This window comes from Chrysemys picta, chromosome 8 (assembly GCF_011386835.1).
Source record: "Chrysemys picta bellii isolate R12L10 chromosome 8, ASM1138683v2, whole genome shotgun sequence".
Lineage (NCBI taxonomy): Eukaryota > Metazoa > Chordata > Testudines > Emydidae > Chrysemys > Chrysemys picta.
This window is the reverse complement of record NC_088798.1, coordinates 8,250,995-8,263,563: the sequence shown is the minus strand read 5'-3', so window position 1 is coordinate 8,263,563 and position 12,569 is coordinate 8,250,995. Positions and strand designations below refer to the sequence as shown.

The window sequence follows — 12,569 nt, the reverse complement described above, 5'->3', positions numbered from 1 at the left end:
GGTGCAGCTCCCATCTCCGACTCCTGGGGGAATTCTGTGCCAAAAAATTAAATTCTGCACACTATTTTAAAATTCTGCATATTTTATTTGTCAAAATAACACAATATAATCATGCCAATTTCAATTATTTTGGTAATTTTATTTCAGAGTACCTTTTTGTAAGCAAGTATGTCTGTAACAATACATACAACAAAAAGGATTCAGGAAATGTTTTTTGACAAATAGATTCCTTACTTGGCATATTAATACAGAATTTTAAGTAATTCATTTAAACTACCATACAGAACTGTATTTCCACCACCCCTCAGAAGGCTTGGGGGAGTCAGGGGTAAGGGAGGAGCTGAGGGGGAGAGAGAAGTAATTTCTGGGAAGGAGCTTGAGAGTGAACCTGGAGGGTTGTTACGTGTGGGTGGGAGAAGTATGGAACAGGTTTGTTTTTTTGGGTGGTGGGGAGGGATTGTTAGGGAGTTGGGGAGTCTCCCCCATGCTGATCCCTAGCCTCCCCTATTGAGTCATGCACATCTGCCCCTGTCCCCAAGTGTCCCTGCACTCCGATTCAGTCCCTGCCCCAGTCTGTCTTCCCTCCCCCCACTAGCCCTTCTGATCCCCAGTCTATGTGACCCCACCAGCAGCCCCGTGCCGCCTCCTCTGGCCCCATGGGTAGGGTGCTGTGAGGAATGCAGCCTCTTCTCCCCCCTATTGGCTGCTGTGGCCAGGGAGCCAGCTGCCCTCTGTTTTGGCACCACAGCAGCCCCTGGTGAGTGAAAGTCATAACTGTAGTGCCACCCCAGCAGAACACATTTCCTGCAGAGGAAGAAAAAAATCTGTGTGGGACATGAATTGCGCGTGCGCACGCACACACACACACACACACACTGGTGTAGAATTCCCCCAGGAGTAACCTCTCTGCTTGGTCACATCTGCTTCTCCCATTGCCCTTATCTCCTCCTCCCTCCCCCTCCACACTTTGGAGAAAGCTATAAGAAGCAGCAGCACTAGCAGTGTTCAAGGATGCTGTTGTATTAGACCTTTGCAAAGGAAATGGAAAGCTCGTTGCCTCTTCCGCCTCCTTTGCACTCCTATACAGAGCAAACACGTTTGTTGTACTCTGTAATTTTGGGACACTATAAAAAATGAAGGTTTGCGCTTTTTAAATTTTGTATTCAATCCCTGTCCAGATGTGCATATTAATTTAGAAAGTTCCATTGTTTTTAATATACGGGTGGGGAATCCCTTAAACATTAGAAAGTACTTGGATTCCTAGCCTTTGTGGAGTGTTTGACTGTATAGTTTGCGTATTAAATTCTTCCCGAAATCCATACAGTCCTGTTGGTTTTGGTGGGGTTATTAATGTGCAAAGGTAAAAGTTGGACCTAAATGTAGCCATATACATTCTGTCAAGACTTGAAGCAGCAAATGCAGATAATTCAATGTCCATTTCCTGTAATGGTTATATTAAAATAGAAAAAGTGTCAGCCCTTGGGAAAATAGATGCAAAATTAGTTTATGGTTAGAAATGTGGAACTACTGCAGACTTCAATTGTGATAAGAGGGGGAATCTCAAACAAAACAAAATGGTTACTTTATGATGGTTGTGAATATGTGCTGTCCATGAAAATAGTTTAAAAGGGTAGTGTCTTGGATTTGTATTTAGTTGTTATGGTGAGTTTATGAACCTAGAGTTTCAAATTGCACATAATTTATGTGAAGTTATACTTTTAGCAGGCTACTGTTAATGCAAACTAATTGCATTTCTGTTTCACCTAGGGACTTACACTTTCTTTGTGTGAGATGACAGCTGTTTTGTACGGATGAATCACAGCTGGGGGAAACGTGTATTATTGCTGATGTTTTAAACTTGAAGGCCAAATGTAGAAGAAAGTTCAGTTAATCTCTTTCTCTGTTACTGGAACTTGCTGCCCCACTGACAGTGTGAATATCAGTGTTCATAGCCCTTTACATTATTATACTGAGTTGCAATTTATTATACAAGGGCCTTGGAAATGACTTGCCATAGCTGACACAGCATCCTCAGATGCATCAGGAGGAGAATAAGATGGTCAGTATTTCGCTATTCTTTATGAAATATTAAGGGCTCTATTCTGATGTTAAGACATAACCTTTCATTTGAGGTGGTGCAGCAGTACACGGTTTCATGGAGACACAATATCTCCTAGAGTTCCAGGGAGCAAAGGGGTGGGGGAGAAAGTACATGCTGCACCTCTTCAAGGGTTTTGGTTCAATGGATATTTCCTCTGCTGCTTGGAGGGGATGCACTGCCATGGCATTCACCTCTCTAGCCAGGATCATATAGTGCTAGGCCTCTGCACACATGCAAAGACTATTTTTGACCACTTTCCCTCTCCTCTGTGTAATACACCTGACTGGGCACAATCTTGCCCTTATGTAAGGGGCTGCATGATCCAGTACATGTTGGGTACACCTGTGCAGCAGTTGAACACCCAGGGCTGGCTTGAGTCAGCTGATTTGTGCTCATGGGGCTGTAAAATTGGTATGTTTATGTTTGGGCTCGGGACTGAAGCCCGGGCTCTCGGACCTCACAAGGGAGGAGGGTCCCAGGGTCCAGCCCGAGCCTGAACAGCTGCACAGCAATTTTTAGTCCCATAGCCTGAGCTCCACGAGCGAGTGTCTGCTGACCTGGGCCAGCCACAGTCGTGCCAGGGATCTCTTATTTCAGTGTAGACATTTCTCCTCTGGAAGTCCAGCTCCAAATATTACTGGGATCACGAGTGATATGGATTTGAATAATATAAAAATGTTAGAGGATAACAGGGTTCACATTGGGTAAGCACTGCACAATTTAGTATGATTGATTGTCCGTATCGACTCAGAGGATGATTCTAGAAGCAGTAGTGTTCTATTGAGAAGATTGCACATCTCTTACAGGAACAATGCATGGCTCTAGCTAGTTCTACCAGCCTCTTACACTTATGATGGTTTTCACACTATACTCTTAATTCTTAGTATTGCAGTAGGACAGAAAGGGAGAGATTCACCCAAATTCTTTGCTTATCTTCCAGCTTATCTAGTTACAGCTTCTTCATTCTTGGGGCCAGGTCTGTGTCATCCTGAGTTGTGACATAGGTAAGAGCAGCCCAAGGCTGTTCCAATTTATACTGGATGGCTACAGTCAGTATGGAACCATTACCCCAACTGAGCCTAGCAGGAACACGTTGAATTTCAGCCGCATCCTCATCCCTGCCTGGGAACCGGAGTGGAGGAGGAGCTGGATATGCTGGTACAGCACCAGCGGAGAATTGCCCCACACCAGAAGAATTCTCACATGGCCATATGCAGCTGCTTTCTGGACTCTGGGTACGTCTTCACTTACCGGAGGGTCCGGCGGCAGGCAATTGATGTTCTGGGATCGATTTATCGCGTCTGGTTAAGACGCGATAAATCGATCCCGGATCGATCCCGGAAGTGCTCGCCGTCGACGCCGGTACTCCAGCTCACCGAGAGGAGTACGCGGCATCGACGGGGGAGCCTTCCTGCCGCTTCTGGACCCGCGGTAAGTTCGGACTAAGGTACTTCGAATTCAGCTACGTTATTAACGTAGCTGAATTTGCGTACCTTAGTCCGAAGTGGGGGGTTAGTGGGGACCAGGCCCCTCTCTCTCTCTCTCTCAGTGAAAGAGAGAGTCAGAGTCTTAAAAGCAAATGGCAGTAGAACTGAACAAACAGACATTTACTGCAGCACCATGAGTAATAGTAAATAGGCAGCAAATCAAGAACAGTGTCTAAAAATCCAAGATTTCCCAGATTCCTCTAATGTCATGTGCGGTCCCTTTCTAGTAGACATGGGGAAAAGCAGAGGCTTCCTGCCACAAAAGGGAAGTGCTGAACAATGCACCTCCACGCATCTCAAGTAGCATCAAAGCCTGCAATGTGTCTTTGAGAGAATGAGGTGATCCACACACGGTGGAAAGCCTGGCATCTGATACTGCAGCTGAAGCTATTGTGGTTCCATATTGAGCAACCACTAATTCAGAAACCCTCCCCCTAAAGAAAAACTGAAAATTCGGAGTGAACTTGAAAGGCTTCTTTACTTTTTCCCATTCTTAAAAATTGTCTTTGCTGTATTTTAAAATAATCATTATGTAGTAAATATTCGCATTTTTGAGCCTTGGCGCCGTGGCCAATTTCTTTCACTCGCTCCCTCCCTCCCTTTATTTAGAAAAACAAAAAAAGAGAGAGCAAAAAAAGCTACAAAGAGAGAGAAACTTTAAAAAGTAAATTTAAAGTGTGGTGCATGGCAAATTAGGCACGCAACTCCCATTAGCAATAAAGCAATAGAGTGAGTTGCATGTCTAATTCACAACATGCTGTGCTGAAAATGCAGTCTTGAGTACTTAGTGAAAAGAACTGTGAAGCCTAGCCAGTTAGATGCAGCTTTATGGGTTTTTGGAGGGGAGGGAGCAAGCTTTTAGAGTATAAAATAAGGCATTTTTAAGGCTTTGTGTCTGTGGCTTCCAAGCAATAAAGCATCAGTTAAATTTGATATTTTTGTGGCTCCTGAGACTTGCTGCTACAGTGGACTTTTACCAGTTACTCTTCTTTAGGGAAATCTGGAAACCAAACCCCAGCTGTGGCAATATACTGGCTGTAAACAAACAGTAAAAAAACCTCCAAGTAGAAAATAGCATAAATGTTTAAACCAAGAAACACTTTTCAGTCTAGGAAGAAAATACTTCAACGTAGGTTTTTTTGTTTGGTTTTTCCCCCCCCCTGAATTTTCCTTCAAAGCACAGAATTGTACATCTTGAGGATTACTTTCCTTGAGCTCATTGAACAGTTTGCATCAAGAAAAGGCAGGAATGTTCTATTCCCTGCCTATAGTCAAGACAATCTCTAGGGCAGTGGTTTGTTTCATGTGCAGACCCTTAAACAATTTGGAATAGAGATGCAGCCCTTTTGGAAATTCAACCTCTGGTCTGCGAACTCCTACCATAGAAGTCTTACACTGAAAACTGACTGAACAGAATTCAACTGTAAATGTTGCACGTGCTCGGCGTGGCAGTTGACACAACCGTGAGAAAGGGGGCTAAACTGTGGGCTTCTGTGGTAATGACAACACTTCCGGATTTTGGCCTGTAGGTGGGGGTATTCAAATACTTTTGATCAGAAAAACAAAGTAAATAAGGATGTGTTGTTTAGTCCTTCTCATAACACAAGTAGGGGTCACCCAATGAAATTAATAGAGGGTTTAAAACAAACGGAAGTATTTTTTTCACACAACGCACAGTGTCAGTCTGTGGAACTCTTTGCCAGAGGATGTTGTGAAGGCCATGACTATAAAAGGGTTCAAAAAAGAACCAGATAAGTAATGGAAGATAGGTCCATCAATGGCTATTAGCCAGGATGGGCAGGGATGGTGTCCCTAGGCTCTGTTTGCCAGAAGCTGGGAATGGACGACAGGGGATGGATCACTTGATGATTACCTGTTCTGTTCATTCCCTCTGGGGCACCTGGCATTGGCCACTGTTGGAAGACAGGATACTGGGCTAGATGGACCCTTGGTCTGACCCTGTATGGCCGTTCTTATGTTCTTAATGCCTTTTCTGGGATCTGAAACTTTATTTTCATAGACCCCTTAGACATGGTCTGTGGACTTCCAGGAATCCACAGATCACAGGTTGAAAACCGCTGCTTTAGGGTAGTTGTGTATCAGTACCCTGCTTGTTCAGTTCATTAAAGAATGTGGGAAGAGGTTGAACATTTCTACCACATCCACTCATAAAAGAGAGTCTTGCAGGTGATCTACTGCTATGCGTGGTTTTGTCAGTTTTAAATGGAACTGTTCAGTCTTTATTTGGTGCCAACATCAGTGTCTGCTTGTGTATGATGTTGCAGATGTCTGTGGATGCTGCTGTGAAACTATAATGCAAATGTTCTGTCTTTCGTGTGGTCCTGTATTGGTACCATACTTGCATTCATTTCCTAAGAAACCCAATAGTTGTCACTGCAGAATAGAGTTGTCCAAAGAACTGGAATTTTTGGTCCTTGACAATAAGCTAAATGCATCCCACTAGTTCCAAGTGCAAAATAACTGATATTTACATCATGTACAAGCAATGTTAAGCCACATGGGGAAATTGCTATTTTTTGCATACTAAGCTTTCATATGATTCTGTGCAGCATAAGGAGTAAAAGATGCCATAATAGTTTCAGATACAGCGAATGTCCAAGAAATATGATACAGCAGCTATACTGCCATTAGCTGAAACCGCAGTCTGATTTGCTGGGTTAGAGCAAGACAAAACTTGGGGCTATGTATACAAAAAGAGAGACGGCAACTGCTGAGACTCATTTCCACAGTTAAAGGTTATTAAATTAGTTTTGTGGTTATTCAAGACTCAAATGTTAGATATGCAATGCTAACTCACTCCATCATAGTGTAGTTCTAGGGAATATGAGAGTTATTCTTGTCCTTTGGTCCTGATCCTGCAACTGATACTATACTGACCTGTACCTGTACAAAACTACATTGTCTCTAATGGAGCTTCATGTGGTATCCTGTGGTTTGCTTTCAGGATCGGCGCCTTAGACTGTATTTACTGGTGCTATCACAGTTATAATTAATGAAGTTATAAAATCCAGTTCACAAATTGTATTATTTGACCCGTTTAGGATCACTTTGTAGTAGCAGATCTGGTGGGGAGGGGGGAGAATTCTGAAGAGCTGGTGTCATTGATAGTTAATTTATCTTCCTTAGAAACTTCAAACATCTGCTTAGCAATCTTCCATTGTTTAAGCTGCGCTTAATTTTTGTTGATTACATTAAAATACAAATCTGTAGTTGATACATTAGAATTTTGATTGCCTGATCTATGTTGCGTTAACACTGAGATGTTCCTTACATTTATGGAATTTTAGCATAAGTATCCCAAGTCCATTCACTTATCTGTACCATTTCTATTCATTCTTATTTTACATTCCCCTATTTAAAGAACGTTTTAAATATTTTTAATTTTTTCCATGAAAAAGTATAGATAACACATAATTTTCCAAGTCACTATACAGTATTTCTAATTTGAAGGATAACTGTTACCACCTCTGGTTTATATGTTCAACTCTGTTGTATTATCATTCCTTTGAGTACAGGTTATAGCTCCTTCACCCATATTCTTTGAACTGTCCATACACACCCTTATTTTTAAGCATGATTCTTTAGCGTTAAGTGTTTAAAGCAGGAATGGGTTAGAGCCTCAATTCTTACCCCGATTTTTATTGGGGACTGTTCAGATGAAGGGTTTTGCTTTGGACCCACTTCCATTCTAAAACAAACATGACTAATGTGGTGGTCTATGCTGACCATTGGTCAGTAAAATGATTGATTTCATGTTCTTTGGGATAGCAGACCAATCTCTTTTCTTAACTGTGTAGGTCCTGCCATTGAGCTTGAAAAAGGAAAACCAGAATCAATTGAGCCTGAGCCTGAGATACAGAAAACATTCAGTGAGGAAGCGAATACATCAACATATTATCCTGCCCCTGTTCCAGTAATGGACAAGTATATTCTCGAGAACGGAAAGGTATTTGAAACTAAATACTTTATAAATAGTCTTTTAACTGTTCTTCAGGTGGATTTCATACCAAACTTTCATGACATTAGAATCTTTGCTGTAAGCTACTACTGTGTTTGGTGTTTTCCTAAATTTTCACAAAGTACAATAGTATTTGTATAATAAGATTACAGGAACATCACTCTGTGTATCACTCAGAAGCTTATGTCTGTAGAGTTGGTAGGAAATGATGGAAATAGCTACAAACATGGTTGGTGGCTCTTTTTTAATTCAGAATATTATCAGGATGAATCATCACTGGGCGTAGGCGCCGACTCTGTGGGTGCTCCGGGGCTGGAGCACCCACAGGGAAAAATTAGTGGGTGCTCTGCACCCAGCAGCAGTCAAGCTTCCCACACCACCTCCTCCCCTGATTGCGCCACGTCCCCGTTCCTCGGCCTACCTCCCAGCGCTTGCCGCCGCCAAACAGCTGTAGCAAGCTCTGGGAGGGAGGGGGGAGGAGTGGAAACATGGTGTGCTCAGAGGAGGAGGCAGGGCCGGAGCAAGGATTTGGGGAAGGAGTTGGAATAGGGGCAGGGAGGGGGCTGAGTTGGGGCGGGGACATTGGGGAAGGGTTTGGAATGGGGACGGAAGGGAGTGGAGTCAGGGTGGGGCCAGCGGCAGAGTGGGGTCGAGCACCTACCGGGGCCAGTAGAAGTCGGCACCTATGTCACTGGGTATTGTGATCTGTTACCGTCCAGTTTTTAAATTAGCAGCCATTTTGACTTGAAAAATTACACCCATACAGTGTACAGCTACAGAAAGCATGTATCTGTGGCATGCCAAAAGTTCTAGACCACTGTGATCTCAGAGGTAACTCAACCAATTGCCTCCTTTACTCTACAGCCAAGTTGAATGCAACAGTTTCATTTGTTGCATGAGGGAGACTGTAGATTTTGGCAACTGCTACCTGCACAAAACACACATCTCTCAATGCAACCCTCTCTAGACACAAATCAACACAACCACCCCCACATACTGCAATCAGCACACACAGTAACCCCAAACATGCCTCATCACAACATATACCCTTCCTTTGCAATGTGTACAAATTCATATCTCTTCCAGCACAACACAGCCCTCCATTCAACAGCACGATCAGCACATACCACAACGCCAAACGTCACTCTGAGTATTTAAAATGTTTGAGTTAGTGTGAGACAATGGAAACAACTACAAACATGGTTGAGAACTCTTGTTGTTCACCAGGTTCTGTCATCACTGGAGGTTCATGACTTGTTACTGTCCAGTTTTTAAGTTCTCAGCTGTTTTCAACTTTTTTACATTTATGACTTTACGAATTACACCTATGTGACAGCATGGGGTTGCGGGTACTAATCCCTAAGTAAAAGACAAATATGTACCATATTTGAAACTGATAATTGGTGGTAAGATGATCAATGATACTTTGAAGTGAATGCACACAGTCAATATACGGAAAAGGACACAATGAATAAACTTTAGTGTTTACGTAAATCCACTGAAATTATACCATGCTCAGCAGATCCCCATGCTTGGGATGTGTATGCAATTAGTGCCGCAGTTGGAGAAAACTCTAGAAAGCAATAGCCACATCAGGCTCCCCCGTGCTCCTTTTGGCTACCAAATATTATTTAACATAGTTATAGTGGCAGAAAAACATAGCACATTCTATTTCACCTTAAAATCAACATCACACTATTGATTGTATCTGGTTTTTGACATTTCCCTTGAATATGAAGTTATAATAATAATTCATTGTTATGTATTTTAACAGAGATATCAAAACACTTTGTTTATTGGGATTTAGATCATTGTAACCATTTAAAAACAATTGATATATTTTGGTGACACACTTAAGATGGCCAGTTTTTAACGTTTTCACTAATTCATACCATTCTTTTTGTTAACCTGATCTGCAGTGGAGTTGTAGAAAGGCTATTTTACAAACTTCACACTTTGGGGTATTGGCTGTGATCATGGTAGGATTCTCACTCATGTCAGAGAAACTCTTCTCTATCCCAAAAGAGAGGACAGCATTAAAGAAGAAAATGTAAGAAGAGCCTGTGGTGTGTGTTAGATACATTGTTCATGTTGTCATGGTTACTAAAGTATTCTGTTCTTGTTGTTTGTTTTGTTCTTGGAGGTTGATCCTGAGCTCAGTGATTTTAGTGGCAAAGCTCCCATTGACTTCAACAGGCAAAGGATCTTACACTTGGTTGGTGCCTGTCATCCAAAGATCACAAAATACTTACAAAACTGATTTCATTAGGCCTCACAGCAGTACCTCTGAGAGTAGTAGATAAGTATTATCATGCCAGTTTTACAGAAGGGTAAAAAGAGGATGGGGGAATAAGTTACTTGCCTAAGAATATACAGCAAGTTAGCAACAGAGCTGGAAATATAAAAGAGAACCTAGGATTCCTGTGGTCAAGTGGCCTACTATAACCACAGACATCTGTTTGATACCAACAATAACATTTCCTTCGAATAAATGAAAAGCTCTCAAGAATGGGGAGACTTTTTAAAGATTCATCTTTCAAACAATGTTTCTTATAATGGGCTATTTTAAAATATTTTAAGTAAAAACTCGTGAATACATGACGTACTTAAGGCCTAGAAAGAGACTAAGGCATCTATGCATGTTAATATGGAGCTGCTAGCTGTACCCTGGAATACGCTATACTTAGCTTTTTGATAAAATGGAGCATTCAGCTTTCTGGTTTTCATTTAGTAGTCAAACCCAGAATTCAGCACTTCAGAATGCTACTGATTTTTTGTTTTAAATCTCCATGAAATATTCTAAACAACTCCATTGTGTTTCTTATTTAGAGTATTTGTATTTTAGTCTTGGAAAATCCAAAATCATCCTGACTTCTGAGCACTAGCTGCTGGCTGTGATTGGAGTTGTTTTACAGGGTATGGAGATGGAACCAAAAGAGAGTGCTTTAAAATAAATAAATAAATAGTAATTATATAGAGACTGATCAGAGTGGGGAGAAGGAAGTAATTGTATATTGAGGATTATGTAACTTGTTTGTCCATTTTTTTTTTTTTTTTTTACCTATGTTGTAAGATTCTTTAAAATATCTGGTCATGAAAGGAATATTTTTACGCATGACTAGTTTAAAACAAACAAACTATAATCTGCCTTTTGCAGTTTCACCACTGTCTGAAGAAATTATATACAGAAGAGGCAATTTGCTTGTGTTCATGCTTTTAAAAAAGCTAGACTCATTACTTGATTGCCATGTGGCAATCAGTAACTAGAACATTAATATTTCGACAGTTAAGGTTTTAAACAATGCTACTTAAGGACACTGAAGGGACCGTCATCTCTTGATTGCCTCCTTACAGCTGGGTGCGGTATTTACTCCTGGGGGAATTCTGCGCATCTGCGGACACACAGAATTCATCTGTCCCGCATAATTTTGTATTTTCCCGCATAAAAACATTTTGCCCAAGTGCTGCAGTTCTGCTTTTTGCCCACCAGAGGCTGCTGTGGCACTAGAACAGCCATCATTAATGCAGCTGGCTGTTCTGGTGCCACAGCGGCCTCTGGTGGGCAAAAGGCAGAACTGCAGCACTTCTGGGGCAAAATACAAAATTCTATGCCCAGTGCAGCAGAACTGCCCTAGGAGTAGAGTTCATAACATCACCCTGTCTGCGGCGCCAGATTAGAACAGAGTGGGGCACAAAGGGCTGCTGTGGGGTTCAGAATGGCTATGGGGGGTGGGGGGAGACAGACTGGAGCATGGGCTCAGGAGCTAGTGAGGACGGGATGAGGGCTGCAAAGCTTTGGGGGTGAGGGGATGAGGGGTGCAGGAACGGGGCAGACGTGCCTGACTGAATGGAAGAGGCTTGGGGTCAGCCAGGGTCTGCATGGGGGAAGCTTCCCAACACTAGGATTACCATCCGTCCGGCTTTCCCCGGACATGTCTGGCTTTTTCAGTGTTAAATGGCCGTCCGGGGGGGATTTCTAATCAAGTAGAAATGTCCGGGATTTCCCCCTTCCCCTCATGCGGAGTGTGGCGCGGCTGATTGGACGCCTGGCCTGATTGAAAGCCGCTCGCAGCCACTAGGGCCTCTAGCAGCCAGAGTCCCTCCCCCTCCCCCGCTCCCCCCTCCCCCACAGAGCAGCGTGGCTGTGTTTGATTCCACGTGGAGCCTGCATTTCTCCCTCTGCCGGGTGAGCGGGGGGAGCAGGGCAGGTGGCGGGGGGGTGCAGAGGCTGCAGGGCAAGTGGGGAGCAGGGGGCACAGAGGCTGCAGGGACGGGGGGTGCAGAGGCTGCAGGGCGAGTGGGGAGCAGGGGGTACAGAGGCTGCAGGGGCAGGGGGGGTGCAGAGACTGCAGGGTGAGGAGGAGCAGGGCAGGCAAGGGCATAGGGGCTGCGGGGCGAGTGGGGAGCAGGGAAGCACTTAGCAACCCCCAACCAAGATCAGAGCGGGAGGGAGGAGGGGGAATGCGGGGTGCTCAGAGGAGGGGGCAGAGTTGAGGCAGGGACTCTGGGGAAGGGGTTGGAATGGGGGCGGAGAAGGGGGTGGGGTTGGGGCTGGGCCGGGGCCCTGTGGAGTGTCCTCTTTTTTTAAATGTTTGAATATGGTAACCCTACCCAACACCCTAACAATCCTCTCCCTTTAGAAAAGCCTCCAACCCACACCCAATACCCTCCAGGTTCACTCCTAGGTGCCTTCCCTCTCCCTCAGCTCCTCCATTACCCCTGACTCCCCCAAGCCTTTGCACTGCTTCTGACAGGTTCAGGAAATACAGTTCTGTATTGTAATTTAAATTATTACATAAAGTTCTGTATTAATATGCCTAGTAAGGAATCTATTTGTCCAAAAAAAAAAATTACCAGAATATTTTTTTTGTCCATATTGTTAGACATCCTTGCTGACAGATATTTTGAAATAAATTACCGAAATAATGGTAACTGGCATGATTATATTGTGTTGTTTTGACAAAATATGCAGAATTTTCAAATATTGTGTGCAGAATTTTTA

At 43.3% G+C, this 12,569-nt stretch overlaps 2 protein-coding genes across 14 annotated transcripts in view; both read left to right on the top strand.

Moving 5' to 3' along the window:
- AGBL4 (AGBL carboxypeptidase 4) overlaps positions 1-12,569 on the top strand; it is a 1,392,624-nt gene that overhangs the window by 873,722 nt on the left and 506,333 nt on the right. The window lies entirely within an intron of this gene.
- BEND5 (BEN domain containing 5) overlaps positions 1-12,569 on the top strand; it is a 51,868-nt gene that overhangs the window by 26,279 nt on the left and 13,020 nt on the right. For 10 of the 13 annotated variants that reach the window (XM_005284893.5, XM_042845010.2, XM_065553819.1 and 7 more), the window contains one exon: positions 7,407-7,555. In XM_005284893.5, coding sequence (XP_005284950.1) covers positions 7,407-7,555 — 149 coding nt within the window. Of the gene's footprint in view, positions 1-1,767; positions 2,060-7,406; positions 7,556-9,484; positions 9,618-12,569 lie in introns of those variants that run through there. The other 3 variants (XM_065553812.1, XM_065553813.1, XM_065553817.1) reach the window with 3 other exon arrangements.